The following is a 14,904-nucleotide window of genomic DNA, read 5'->3' as shown; positions in this document are numbered from 1 at the left end:
ATCAGGAGACTATAGATGCTGGAGAGGATGTGGAGAAACGGGAACCCTCTTGCACTGTTGGTGGGAATGCAAATTGGTGCAGCCGCTCTGGAAAGCAGTGTGGAGGTTCCTCAGAAAACTAAAAATAGACCTACCCTATGACCCAGCAATAGCACTGCTAGGAATTTATCCAAGGGATACAGGAGTACTGATGCATAGGGGCACTTGTACCCCAATGTTCATAGCAGCACTCTCAACAATAGCCAAATTATGGAAAGAGCCTAAATGTCCAACAACTGATGAATGGATAAAGAAATTGTGGTTTATATACACAATGGAATATTACGTGGCAATGAGAAAAAATGAAATATGGCCTTTTGTAGCAACGTGGATGGAACTGGAGAGTGTGATGCTAAGTGAAATAAGCCATACAGAGAAAGACAGATACCATATGGTTTCACTCTTATGTGGATCCTGAGAAACTTAACAGAAACCCATGGGGGAGGGGAAGGAAAAAAAAAAAAGAGGTTAGAGTGGGAGAGAGCCAAAGCATAAGAGACTGTTAAAAACTGAGAACAAACTGAGGGTTGATGGGGGGTGGGAGGGAGGGGAGGGTGGGTGATGGGTATTGAGGAGGGCACCTTTTGGGATGAGCACTGGGTGTTGTATGGAAACCAATTTGACAATAAATTTCATATATTAAAAAAAAAACCTTCTAATTACAGTGTGTCTTAGTGTGAATTTCTTTGGGTTCATCTTATTTGGAACTCTCTGGGCTTCCTGAACTTGTATGTCTGTTTCCTTCCCCAGATTGGGCAAGTTTTCATCTGTATTTCTTCAATAAGTTTTCTGGCCCTTTCTCTTTCTCTTCTCCTTCTGGGACCCCAATACTGCAAATGTTATTCCTCTTGATGTTGTCCTAGAGATCCCTTAAGGTATCTTCATACTTTTAAATTCTTCTTTCTTTTTACTACTCTGTCTGGGTGAGTTCTATTGCTTTGTCTTCCAGCTCACTGATCTGATATTTGGCTTCATCCAGTCTGCTGTTGAATCCCTCTAGTGTATTTTTCAGTTTAGTTACTATATTCTTCAGCTTTGTAACTTCAATTTGGAATTTTCCTTATATTTTCTGTGTCTTTGTTGAGGCTCTCACTATGTTAACTCATTGTTTACCTGAGTTCAGTGAACCTCTTTATGGCCATTACTTTAAACGCTGTATGAGGTATAATGCTTATCTCCGTTTCATTAATGTCTTCTTCTGATGTTTTGTCTTATTCTTTCATTTAGAACATAATCTTCTGTCCTTTAATTTTTTTTTTCCTGACTCTCTGTGTTTGTTTTTATGTATTAGACAAATCAGCTACTGCTCCTGGTCTTGAAGGAGTGATCTTGTGTAGATGTCATGTGGAGCCCAGAAGTGCAACCCCTTCTGACCATCAGAGCTAGATGCTCAAGGGACATTCCTTTTTTGGACTGCATATACTCATGTTCTGTGGCAGGTCTGTGTCTACAGCTGGGCTGTGGGCGGGGCTGGTGTCTGGGCCAGCTTCAATACATGGCTGTGCTGTGGCATTGTTCAGGTGTCTGAATGGCCAAATTTGATCCCAAACTCATGCAACTTGAAGAATAAGAAAACCCTGCTTAGTTGCTGTCTCAATTGTCCCAATTACTGAGAGAAGACTATAGAATTATCTTGTTGACTTATTCTGGAGAATTAATTTTCATAAAGTAGTTGGAGGTCTTTTGTGAAAATATGAAGTGAAAGAAAAGATGCTATTTTAAAGTCCCAGGTGATACATGTGTTTCTACCTTAACCTATAAGTCTTACATCATTACCTTATAGCTGGGTTCTAACATAAGAAATGTACTAATTTATACTTTTAGAAAAAAATATGATAATTTTTTGGAAGTCTTAGATTAAAATTTATAATTTGAAATTAAGTAATTGCCTAGAGAGACAAAATGAGAAGGATTAGATGTAATGTAAGCTAGTATCTAAGACAGTTTCCTCATCTGTGAGACTTTTCTTGATTAATCATGTCAAAGTACATGGTAGACTATATATATAGTGGGCAGAAACACAGGCATGAACATTCTTCAATTTATGCACACATAACTTTGGCTATAGTAAGTACTATTAGTTGATTTATATGGATAAAAGGAAAAATAAAAAATAAAGCTATATTTGGCACTTAATGTTTAAAAATCAAATACTTGCTAAGACCCGTATTTGATTGGATTTCATTTTTCAAAAAGTAATATTCATGTTTAATTTATCAACAACAGGATTAAAGTATAAAGAGCGGGGGTTTTGTGTTCCATATTTTCCATACATATTACATATGCAAGGGACTGGATTGAAAAAAAACAGATTTAAAAGAAAAATGTCAGTTTAGAATTGCTATGTTTGCCTTATTCAAACTTATCTAGGTAAAGATTAAGTATAATACCAACATTTTGATAAACAGACAAGTGAAATAAAAGTACCAGCAAGAAAGTATTCTAGTCACAATGGGTTTCCTACTTAATTTTATACCCAGATTTGAAAGCTTGATCTCTTCCATGACAAATCAGTAACATGTCAACTGGCTCAAATTATCACTCTAGAAGTAATCACCATCTCAAGCTTTTGAAAAATCAAATTCACTACAAATATTTCAAATACTAGTTATATAAGCCTATTTCTTGAACCCCGTAACAATTCTCATTAGGACATTGTGTTTAGTCAAAGTAATACTTCAAAGAAAGAATGCAATTTAAAAACATTTTGTAAACAGAAAGTAAGTTCATTGTCTTAAAATGCTCAGCAAGTTATAGCTTGTTCTTATTTGTCACATCAATTACAATGCTGATGCTATCCAATCTTTCAATGCTTTTCAAATTCAAAGCTTCCCATTACTGTTTAGTTTTAATTAACTTGTTAACATAGTTCTTTGAATAAAGATATTTTTAAAGAGTGACTTAGTAAGCCAAGTACTTTACAATAGTACCATAACAGGAGATTGATTGAAAATTCCTTTGGAAAAAAAGGTAGAGTTTTCCTGTGTTCGTTTACAGAGAAAATGGTGTTTTGGGAAAATACTTTAAAGAAATTATATGGGACAACAAAGAATAAATGTGAGGAGTTTAAAACAAAAAGATATATCTTGGAAAACTGAAAACAACTGAAAAATGAGCTCAGAGTTTCTCGTATCTGAAAAGGAAGGACATGTTGGCTTGTATATTCCTCTTTGTATGAAAAAGGAAATCACTACGGTCATCTGGAAAGGCTAATTTTTCCACATATTAAAATCTAAGAGGAAGTTTATGGGGCGCCTGGGTGGCTCAGTCGGTTAAGTGTCAGACTCTTGATTTCGGTTCATGTCACGATCTCATGGTTGGTGAGATGGACCTGGTGTTGGGCTCTATGCTGATAGTTTGGAGACTGCTTGGGATTCTCCCTCTCCTCTCTTTCACCTCACCAAACCCAGGCACGCGCTCTCTTTCTCAAAATAAATAAATAAACATTAAAAAAAAAAAATAAGAGGAAGTTCCGCAGTGGAATTCCTTAAATAAAGAAGTCCTTAAAATACACTGGGCAAAAAATTCCATAGCAATTTTCAAAAAGATATATGACATTCAAATGGGTGATTCTTTTTATAAATACTCTAGAAAAACAAGAGCAAAAGTAATGCCAGCATTTCTAATAGGCCCCAGGCTAATCCACCTAACAATGCCCGTGTAGAGGGACCTGGTGCGGTGTCAGAGTAAGAAAGCTGTAGCTATGACATCCTAGAATTTTCTTTTTAGAATGTCCCATGGCCTAATTGTTTTTTTGTCAGGTACTGAGCTACTGTCAATTCACGGCTGAACTCATAAATGTCTGAAGAGCCAGCCACATTCTCTAAAGTTGATTAATGTATGATCAAAATGGTTCAGATATTTGACAGGTAGGCAGTAAATTTGATATGCTGCTGTCATATTAAAGGCTTCTCTGTGGATATTCTCATCTGGATGAAAGGCCATTTCACTTTCCCACATAGCTGGCACTGGAAAAGTAGACCAAAATCTGTCAGGACTTAGATTTTCTCAAAAATGACCTGTGAATCTTTGAACATGAAGAATTTGGTTAAGAACACAAGATATTTGGCCATAAAAATGAGAGATTACTTTGGTCTAAAAAGGATTGAAGAAGAGTTGTCTTGAGTCAGCTGCCTCAATCCTACACAAATCCTACATATGGACACAGGGATATACCAGATTGTGTGGGATGGCATTTTAATGGTCCCTTCAGGTTTGCTACCACACTCAATATGTGAAAGAGGTAAGGTACAGCCCAGGGCTAAAATGAATGATTTGGAAATTAACTGTCCTACTTTTCTCTCTTCTTCAAAAAATGATTTAAAAAAATAAAATTTAAAAGCTAAAATGAAATCACAGTAAACTGTTCACTTTCCCATATATTTCATAATCTGGTATGCAGATTTTTTTCATATAATTTAGTCTTTAACATCAGCATTAATAGATCACTTTTACAAGCTTTAGTTATTTGTCCTCCATGGTGTGTGTGTGTGTCTGGAGAGTGGGACAGAATAGAAACAGATAGAAATGAATTAATGTAATCAGCCACATATGATAACTTAGCTCCCTATGTTTAAGACCAGAACTATGGGGTTAACCTATCACTTTGCTGTCCACATTGTGGCCTCCATTACAAAATATCTAGCGTTAAGTTTATACTCTGTGGCTATAAAACAGAGTCATACTCACTGGCCAAAACATAGTAGTCCTTCATTATTTTTTCCTTGAAACAAATGATTATCACACACCAGGTACTAGGCCCTCGCATACAGGGAGAAAAGACACAGTTTCTGTTTTGAAGGAGCCTACAGTGTAACACAGTTTACAACCCTGGTTTCATTTTAGAATTACCCAAACACCTAAACAAACAAAAATGAACCTATGCCCAGACTCAGTCCTGGAGATTCTGATATAATTGGTCTGCAATGGAGTCTGGAATGAAGTCAGTATTATCAAAAAGTTCCTAGCATGATTCTAATGTATATTGAATTTGAGAACTACTGTTTTAATGGGTGAAAGAGAACAGTTAATAAGCAAATACAAGTGAATATTTCTAAATTACGCCAGTTGAGTCTAACAGTCAGCTTGGTTTCCAGCTTCAGAATCCTTTAAAACTCTACCTCCAGGCTACATTTGCTTTCTTGGTCCTGCCAGGTTCTAGGACCAAGCAAGTTTTAGAAACTGGAATTGGCTAACTCAACCCCAGCTCATTATTCCCTCTAGTTCTTCTAACTGCCTCCCTCCTAGTGACTAAGTCCTAACTTCTGGTAACCCAGGTCCTGCTTGGGACTCTGCCTTGTGTTTGGGTCCTCCTGCCCATCACCTGAATTCTCCTGCCTGCTGGTGAGTCACTGGTAAAAATACCTGCAGCCTGTACCACCAGTTATTTGTTGCTGGCCAGATCACCTGCCACACCTTGGCAGGTCTCTCTCTTATCTCCCATCTAACCAGGCTCACCTTACCTCCCCCTCCACCCAGGCCTGATGCAATCAGCAAGACACTATTTGAAAAATATCGAATATCGAGAATAGAAGTGCATCCATCTTATGTACCAACAAATCTACACTCGATATTTTACCGCGTATTCTTCTTTATAGGCTTTTCTAGCTTAATAGATTTCTTGGTAAAGCATGATACACTTAGTCCATTTTTCTGGATCATCATTAGCAGCACAAATGGACTTTCTGGCTGTGGCTGAGCTACTCTGCTGGCATATTCATTGACTTCAAAGGGAGACCAGTGATCCTCTCAGTCCTGGTGGATTAAGTTAACTTTTAACACAAATTCAAATTACACTTGAGGTATCTTGTTAGATGTATTTGAGGTTTGCTGTTACATGATAAGCTTTATTTTCTATCTGAAATTTTAATAATGCATTCCAAAAGAAGCTGTTCTTCTGAAATAGCAATCCAAATTTCACATCCCAAATCTTGAAATTGATAACATGCCTTCCCACCCCTGCCCTATCCATTCTAACATAAAATAAATATCTGGGTAAAAATAAAATACTGGTATTTAACAAAATTATTAAATATAGACAAGCTTACACTACACATAAGTGTTTACAGGGAGTTATAAAACCCAGTTTATAGCCTGTGCAGGTATGACAAATACTTTATGAATGTCTGTCATAGCTGTCATCTCACACCATGGTGTAAAGTCTGGGTTTTCCACTAGATTGTAAGCCCAGTATACAATGACGATATCATATTCCTCTACTCCTGCTGCCCATGCAGCACCTGATTAATTGTAGGTGCTGAAGAAATCTATATTCCAAGAATGAATGTGCCTATTGCATATGAACAAGTCCAAGTGTCTCCTGGTTTTGGGGCTTCTTCATGGTGAAGCACTTTGACATTGTGCATCATAGGATTTTGTCCTAAGCTGTGAGCCAGAGAATGGCTTAATCTGGTGCTGTTTAGTGGATCAGTGTCTGCAACTGCTCTTTGTAGTTATATTCTGAGAATGGAATGGGCCCCCAAAATGATTTGTGTTGCTTTATTACAAATCAGTGAAACAAAAGTCTTCACCCAGGAACTCACCAGAAGATCATTCTCTGGTGGTAAAATTTCCATAGTGATAGCTTTGTTAATGTCAGGCCAGGCCATCTGCTATTCTGAGGCTATTGATGTGAAAATAAAAAATCAATTTAACCTTCCTTCAGTTAATCTGATTTGGAATCCACTGCTTCCAGGGTGCTTTTAACTTATCAATGACTAGGTTAAGAGTTCACCTTCATGGTAACCTAAATGTTGTTCTTACAAGGGTCTGCAGTTGGATCCTTTTGCATGTTGGCCATTTGGCATTTTCTATTCCCTTACAGTGGGCAACTGCAGAGTCTGATTCCTACAGGAATATATATCCTGGTGTCTTCGTGTGTTGCCTTTTATGTGTGTTTCTAGCATTTTCCTATTTTCTTATGGGATTTTATAAAAGGTACTTATATGAGGTGTGGCACTTTCTCCAGACAACTTGCACACTTGTGTATAAGGTCACTTTCACACCCCCGTCTTAGAGGGTAGTTATAAGAGTAGTTGAAAGCAGGTTATGAAGTGATAGGATGACAGGGGTAGATATTTCCTAAAAGTATACTTTTGGTATACTTTTCAAGCAACTTGTAGTGAGATCAAAGGTTTCTATGTTTACTTTCTTTCCTTGTCGTAAAAATAAATATTACATTACATACCCAGCCTTTATTTTAATCTGAAAATAACTGGTTAATACTTTTTTATCCTCTTTCATTTCCAATGTTTAAAAAAATTTTCCTTAATGTTTATTTATTTTGAGAGAGAGAGAGAGGGAGAGTGCAAGCAGGAAAGGGGCATAGAAAGAGGGAGAAAGAATCATAAGCAGGCTCCATCCTGTCAACGTGAGCCCAACACGGGGCTCAGTTTCATCAACCACGAGATTATGACCTGAGCTGAAATCAAGAGTCAGACGCTTAACTGACTGAGTCACCCAGGTGCCTCATTTTAAACATATATTTATTGATTTATTGGCACAATATCATGTTAATTTCAGGTGTACAACACAGTGATTCAATATTCTCATGCCTTAAGAAGTGATCACCTCAATAGGCCTAGTTACCATCTGTTACTATACAAAGTATACAAAATTATTGACGATATTCCCTACACTGTATATTACAGTGCTTCCTTTTATGTAACTTCTATGAACTGAAATATATAATAACTTTGAAAAGTAATAGAGATTAAATGACTAAATAATAATAATGTAATAATCTGAAGTCATTTGCACAGTAAACATTGTAAAATTTGTTTACATAATAAAGGGGAAGACTATCTTCTCTAGTCTAATCATGGTGTTTCTTGAAACTGGGAAGTGAAAGCGCCTCCACTCTATAGATCATCCAGTTAAAACTGCTGTTGGTTTAATCCAGGGGTCAGCAAAATGTGGCCTGTAGGCTAAATTTGTCCCATTGCCTCCTTTTGTATGGTCTGCAAGCTAAGAATGGTTTTTACATTTTTAAACAGTTGAAAAAAATCAAATGACAATATTTCAAGACATGTGAAAATTATTTAAAATTTAAATTTCATAATACACGTAATATATAATGCACATAACTGGCACAATAAAATTTTATTAGAACACAGCCATGCACATGAGTTTATGTATTATCTATGGCTGCTTTTACGACATGGCAGAGTTGAGTATTGTGACAGGGACCATATGGCCACAGAGCTGAAAATATTTACTATCTGGCCTTTCACAGAAAACATTCACTGACCCCTGGCTTAACATAATAGTTACAATTATATAAATTCTGCTTTTGTTGAAGAATCATGCTTGCTCACTGGGCTGTTCCAGCTTCTCCTATGACTGGGCAAATTACTCTTACAGGACTTAATGGCCAAGGAATAATGTCATAGGAATGTATACTTGAAACAGTCCGTCCAGGAAGCATAATTTGATCAAGAACTTCCTTGTTTATAGGTGTAGACCAGAATAGCCCTGGATCATTTCAAACCTGGCTTACCCCTATCCTGAGAGCACCTTTGATGCAATAAATGACTCATGTCTGAAAGCCAAACTTATCAACTATTCAGCTGGCATATGTTGATAATTTTAAAAATTAGGAAAAACATAGAAAGTAAGGTTGAATGTTACTTTGGTATCTTACAAAGATGAGATTAACTTTAATTTTAAAAAAAGTAAAAGCCTACCTGGACGGGTTTCTGCCACAACAGGCCCAGCAAGGTCAGACGGCTTGCCGACACCCGCCTGATTTATGGCTCGGACACGGAACACGTAGCTGGCACCCTCCTTGAGGCCTTGCACCTGGAAGAAGCAGGTACAGAAGTGATGGGTGTTCTGTGTCATTTAAACAGAAGTGCTCTTCCTCTGTAAATACAATTTAGTTGTGTAGCCCAAATTCTCCCATTCGTGGAACTATATCTCCCATCCATACTGAAATTGACCAGATTAAACTTTTTTGTTCAGGTTAAACTTTTTATTTATTAATTTTTATTTTTTTTAAATGTTTATTTTATTGGGGTGCCTGGATGGCTCAGTTGGTTGGGCATCTGACTTTGGCTCAGGTCATGGTCTCCCGGTTTGTAGGTTTGAGCCCTGTGCTGGACTCTGCATTGTCAGCTTTGAAGCCTGGAGCCCACTTCATATTCTGTGTCTCTCTCTCTGCCCCCTCCCTGCTCGTTCTCTGTCTCTGTCTCTGTCTCTCTCTCTCTCTTGAAAATAAACATTAAATAAAAATTTTTAAAGTGTTTATTTCACTTTTGAGAGAAAAAGTGAGCACTAGCAGGGGAGGGGCACAGAGAGAGTAAGGGAGAGAGGATCCCAAGCAGGTTCTGCACTGTCAGTCCAGAGCCCAATGTGGATCTTAACCTCACGAACCATGAGATCACAACCTGAGCCGAGATCAAGAGTCAGACATGTAACTGAGCCACTCAGACACCCCAGATTAAACTTTTTAACCTGTACATTTTTTTCTCCAGTTCAGACTTGAAAATTTTCTGAATATAAAATATCTGAAAGAGTGAATCTACACCTCAATGGGTATGGAGATTAGAGGACATCTCTACTTTTTTATGTCTATATTGTTTGGATTTTTCATTATGAGCCTGTGTCAGCTTTCTAATCAGAAAAGTCAGTAATTCTATTTTCACTTTAGAAACTGTGGACAAACTTAAGATAATTTCCTCACAGAACATTCACTTCCCGGGTTGTGAGGCACATTCATTTTATATCAAGTCAATCTCTCTCTCTCTCTCTCTCTCTCTCTCTCTCTCTCTCTCTCCTATATTTGCCTTTCTACTTTTTGTTTTTTTAAATGAGTGACCTTAACCATTCTTTGATAGGTTTAAACTCTATTATTTTTTCTTTCTGCCCCTCCCCCCTTTTTTTCTGGGCGTTTGATCCCCTTTGCTTGGCTTCTCATCCTTGTTTTGCTTCACCTGAGTCAAGTCCAACTTCAGCACTTGGGATCCAGTGCTGTGCAAACTGGGGAGGTGGAGATAATCCTGGCCATAAACACATACCACCACCATCCAGGATGTGTCTGACTTTCATTTTACACTATCTTTTGGCCTTCTGACTCATTTGGAGAACCAAACAGCATGCTACCTTCCTTCCCTTCCTTTACCTTTTCTCTTCCCCATGAAATGTGACCTTGCCTACCTCCTCAAGGTTTTGTAAGGGGCTGGGGAACTCACTGGCATATGCTAAGATGTCATGTTTAAAGGTCATTTCTCTTGGAAGATATATTTATATTTTTTTATGGGGACAGTAGATACCTTAACCTTTGAAAGTGGCTGACAGATGGTATGGACTTTAGTCCACAGTGGCAGGTCAATGGTAGAGATCTTTTAGAGCAGGCATACTCTGAATATCTTCCAAGGTCCACCATCTAGGCAGTGGCTTATTCTGCCAACAGGTATTTCTATATGACTATGGTGAAGCTACCCTTCATCCTAAGTAATAAGAGCTAGAATCATATGCCCCACAGTTTCTGAAGCCCTAGTATGGATTCAGGGTCTCCAGATGCCAAGGGTGACATAGGGGAAAACATTCTTTGGAGATATCCATTTGGTACAAGCGAGATTCAGTGGCTTTAGTAGAACAGTCTTTGGTAGATGAAGTTAGGAATTTGTTCAGTTAGAGCATTTTAAAGGAATCTGGAAGGCAAAGGCACAGATAAGGGTGAGGATTAGGTCAAGAGTTGAGTCAATTCATTCCACTGGCCTCTGAGAGCTCATGTGACACAAGCATGAGGAAGCCTGTGAAGTGAGACACAGCATGACTCAAAGGAATCCACAGGTAAACACTTGCCAGCATGAGCACTAGGAAAATAGCACACTCAAAGCAAAAACTATCTTCAAAAAAAAAAGAAAAAAAAATCAGAGGTGGAAATGTGAAAGTCACCTTTCTAAGACTGTAAGTAACAAAAATGTGAGGTAGGTAAGTATAGGCAAGGAAGGAAAGAAGAGGGAGAAGGGAGCTTGTGGATGTTTTCCAGAGGTAGGCTAAGGGATTCAGGTTAAACAGAACCAAATTGCTTTAAACATCAGAAACTGCACCCAACCCCAACCACTGCCAAATGGAAACTTACCAGGAGCCCAATATATGAAACAGACCAAAGCAGAAATGTTGTATTCCATCTTGCTAATTTTAAAGTTAATACCATTAGAGGAGCATTTCTTCTTTAAAACAAAAAAGTGTTTCTCAAAATATGAGCACACTCTTACCCTCAGGTATGTGTTTTTAATAGCTGCCTCATTGAGTCCTCGCCACTGGTCATCTTTGGCACTGGCCTCCTTCAAGTCCACAAAGTAACCAGTGACTGGAGTCCTTCCAGAGTGGATCGGAGGCCTCCACTGCAGAACTAGGGAGGTTTTCCTGACTTCACTACACTTGACACTGTGTGGGGGTCCTGAGAAAGAGAAAGAGACCAATACATAAAAATCATGATGTATATGAAAACATTCAAATACATGTAAATCTAGAACCACATTTAAAGTCTTAAAGCTGAATCCAGTGTTTTTATTTTGTAAAATCTACCATTCCTTTAGAAATAGGTATTTTGTGGTCATTTCAGATCAAGTTTACTCAATGGCTCTACATCAACCCACTCAGTCCCTTTATGAGCAGTAGGTGGTTAGGGGCCTGTTCAAGGTGCCCCTCAGAGGCTGGATGAAAATTTGCCTTCAGGGTGTTCTTGGCCCTGTGGTCCTCACCTTTCATCAGAACACTTTAATGTGGTTGCAGATTCATTTTCAGATTATTTTTCGATGGTAATCTGAAACTTTTCCTAAATCTCAAATAAGGAGGAAGAAAGCAACTCTATTTTATGGCATATGAATATATATAGTAATATTTCTTTTATAGGAAAAAGGAATATATTACCAAAGAGCTCCCCTCTGGAGGGAAATCTTTCCCATAAAGCATATATCCCATCTAGGACTTAAACCAAACTACCATTACAGTTTACAAAGAACTTTTATCAAAACATATACAATCAATCCCGTGAGCCCTGAATCTATGCTAAACACTGCTAGATACTTATTTATTTATCTCATTCATCCTTAAGACAATTAACAGAAAGCTCAGAGAAGCCAAATAACTTGATCCACCTGTCCAGAAAGAGAAAAATGTTCTCCCTGTCCATGTGCTCTTTGCACTCTTGGGAGAGTCCAAACTACTAAGTGATTTCCCACATCTTTCCATGACCACCAGCTAGCTGGTGATATTTGCAGATGATATATTTTCTTTTTTCCTGTCCTTTAAAAAAAATAAGTGATTCCTAATCAATCAATTAAAATCCCCTGAATTGACTCACAGTGCCCTAAAAAGCCAGCTACACACACAGACTCTACCATGCTGTGCTTTGGCAGTTTGCAATTGATAGCTCAGTATTTGTTGGGTCCTGCACCTTGGCTTAACAGTCACAGAACTGTGTCAGCCTTGCCTTCTGACAAGGTAAGAGGTTTAAATAATGTGGTGATAGATTTAAATATTAACATCAATACCTTATACTAGTGTGTCATGTTCTGTTTTGCAAAGGGCTTTTAAACTACTTTCTTTTTTTTTATTTTTTATTATTTAAAAAAAATTTTTTTTACATTTATTTATTTTTTTTGAGAAACAGAGTGAGACAAAGCATGAGCAGGGGAGGGGCAGAGAGAGATGGAGACACAGAATCTGAAGCAGGCTCCAGGCTCTGAGTAAGCGGTCAGCACAGAGCCTGATGTGGGGCTTGAACCCACGAACTGTGAGATCATGACCTGAGCCGGAGTTGGATGCTCAATCGACTGAGCCACCCAGGCGCCCCTAAACCATTTTCTTGTGTCATCCTTGGAACCCAATGAGGCATCAAAACACTTAGCACTCACCCTGCAACCTCTTTTGTTAACTATATCTCTTTGAATCAAACATTTCCCACAGGCCTGCTCAGAATTTCATAGTCTCTGGTCACTCATATTTTAACTTTATTCAGGAATTACAGAATTAAAAAAAACAGATCCACTTTCATGTAGGTGACAGAAGGAGCTTAAGAAATATCAACCGGCTTAGTGGAGGTACAAGGAAAGGCAGCATGTTTGCGTCTTATATTTACTGAAGTTGAGTGAGTGCTTGAGCTTCTCTTGGGTTCCTCTTGTAATTTTTTATTCACACTTGATAGAGAAGTCATGCAGATAAACACTCACTAAGTGAAGGAAAATTATGGTTCTTCAAGGGCACTAGGATTTCAAATAGAGGAAGACGGTGGCATTAAAGGACAAAGCTGGATCCACCCAATATGTTCGAGTGTAGCCTTGTGTTCTAATGTGGTCAATACTGGTGCTATACCAGTTATTACATATGTTGAATATTAAAGCCAAGTGGGAGAATCTAGTCATCCTGTGGCACTTACTGGATCTCTGAAGTTAGTACTGTTGGAAGCAAAATAAAATCATCTACCAAATACATTAACATTGTTAGTTTGAAACCTAATGGCTTCATACATTTGTTTGTATTCAATTTTTTAATTTGGTCAGTGTGTAGCTGTATGAGTTTTTAAAAGCATAGGTAAATGTTTCTGCCTTCTTCCATTTTCTTCCCTGTTCAGCCAACTGCTCACAATGGCAACCTCCAAAAGAGACTACTTCCAGCCAGGTACCAGTACCTTTGTTATGATGCAGAGTTGGGACAAAGGCGTAGAGAGAGCAAAAGGACTGGAGAAGTGAAGAGAGATAAGTGGAGAAAGTCTATGGCTTAAGTCCTAGGCAGGCATGTTAAGTCCACCTACATGACATAACAAAGAGCTGGCAGCAAGGGAGGAGAGAGACACCAAGGAAGAGGAGACATATTGGCTGAGCCCGGAGAGAGAGATTTTGAGCAGGTTGCCAAATGAAAGGTTCCAGTGCAGTGGGAGAATGCATGAGAATTAATTAGGGAGTGCAGGAAGAAGTTTCTGAGATACTTTGTTGGGGGATATGAATTGGATGGCCTTCAGCGGTCTTTAAGAAGCACAAGTAAAAAATCAGAATTCCTTTTCTTTTTTTTTTTAATTTTTTTTTAACGTTTATTTATTTTTGAGACAGACAGAGACAGAGCATGAACGGGGGAGAGTCAGAGAGAGAGGGAGACACAGAATCTGAAACAGGCTCCAGGCTCTGAGTGGTCAGCACAGAGCCCGATGCGGGACTCAAACTCATGGACCGCGAGATCATGACCTGAGCCCAAGTCGGCCACTTAACTGACTGAGCCACCCAGGCGCCCCCAGAATTCCTTTTCAATGATCATGTGGCACTCTTATTTTGTGCTTCTGTTAATCCTATTCCAAGCAGAGGTATAACTATGAGGGCTCTCGGATGTATTTGGAATACAAGCACAAGAAATTATACTTTATTTTATATAGGTACCTATTATTTAATAGGATTATAAAAATATTTTAAGTAAACATAAGGGGTCAAGAGAATTCTTTTCCCTTAGGAGTTGTTTATATAGCACTTAAATGTAGTTCCAAGTTGTAGTTTCTTTTGGAAGAAACCCCAAGCCTCACTGCTGAGATATGGTTAATATAGTTTACCTGGAACAGCAATGGTCCACTCTTCACATTTGAAGCATGCACTTACTGCTGAGGGCACTCCCAACCCAGCAATGTTCATGGCTGCCACTTGGAACTGATACACCATGTTTTCCTTCAAGTTGCTAATCTGCAACACAACATCACAGAGAGTGGATGTTGATTCATGTTTGTTTTTTAAAGTTGTTCAATATTTTATTTACTTACCTCCTGCACTGGATACACCCTGAGGTGACCCCCAATGAGTCATACCCTTTTGTAATCTCCTCCCCTTGAGTGTGGGTGAAGCCTGTAACCTGCTTCCAACCAAGAGAATATGGCAA

The 14,904-nt window shown here is 38.4% G+C and overlaps 1 protein-coding gene across 10 annotated transcripts in view; it reads right to left on the bottom strand.

Moving 5' to 3' along the window:
* Window positions 1-14,904, bottom strand: part of MYOM1 (myomesin 1) — a 207,696-nt gene that overhangs the window by 39,346 nt on the left and 153,446 nt on the right. For all 10 annotated transcript variants that reach the window (XM_047827904.1, XM_047827900.1, XM_047827898.1 and 7 more), the window contains 3 exons: window positions 14,585-14,711; window positions 11,262-11,446; window positions 8,724-8,838 (listed from right to left, as the gene is read on the bottom strand). In XM_047827904.1, the coding sequence (XP_047683860.1) occupies window positions 8,724-8,838; window positions 11,262-11,446; window positions 14,585-14,711 (427 nt within the window). The remainder of the gene's footprint in view (window positions 1-8,723; window positions 8,839-11,261; window positions 11,447-14,584; window positions 14,712-14,904) is intronic.

Source organism: Prionailurus viverrinus, chromosome D3, assembly GCF_022837055.1.
Source record: "Prionailurus viverrinus isolate Anna chromosome D3, UM_Priviv_1.0, whole genome shotgun sequence".
Classification (NCBI taxonomy): domain Eukaryota; kingdom Metazoa; phylum Chordata; class Mammalia; order Carnivora; family Felidae; genus Prionailurus; species Prionailurus viverrinus.
This window is presented reverse-complemented; position numbering and strand designations above follow the sequence as displayed.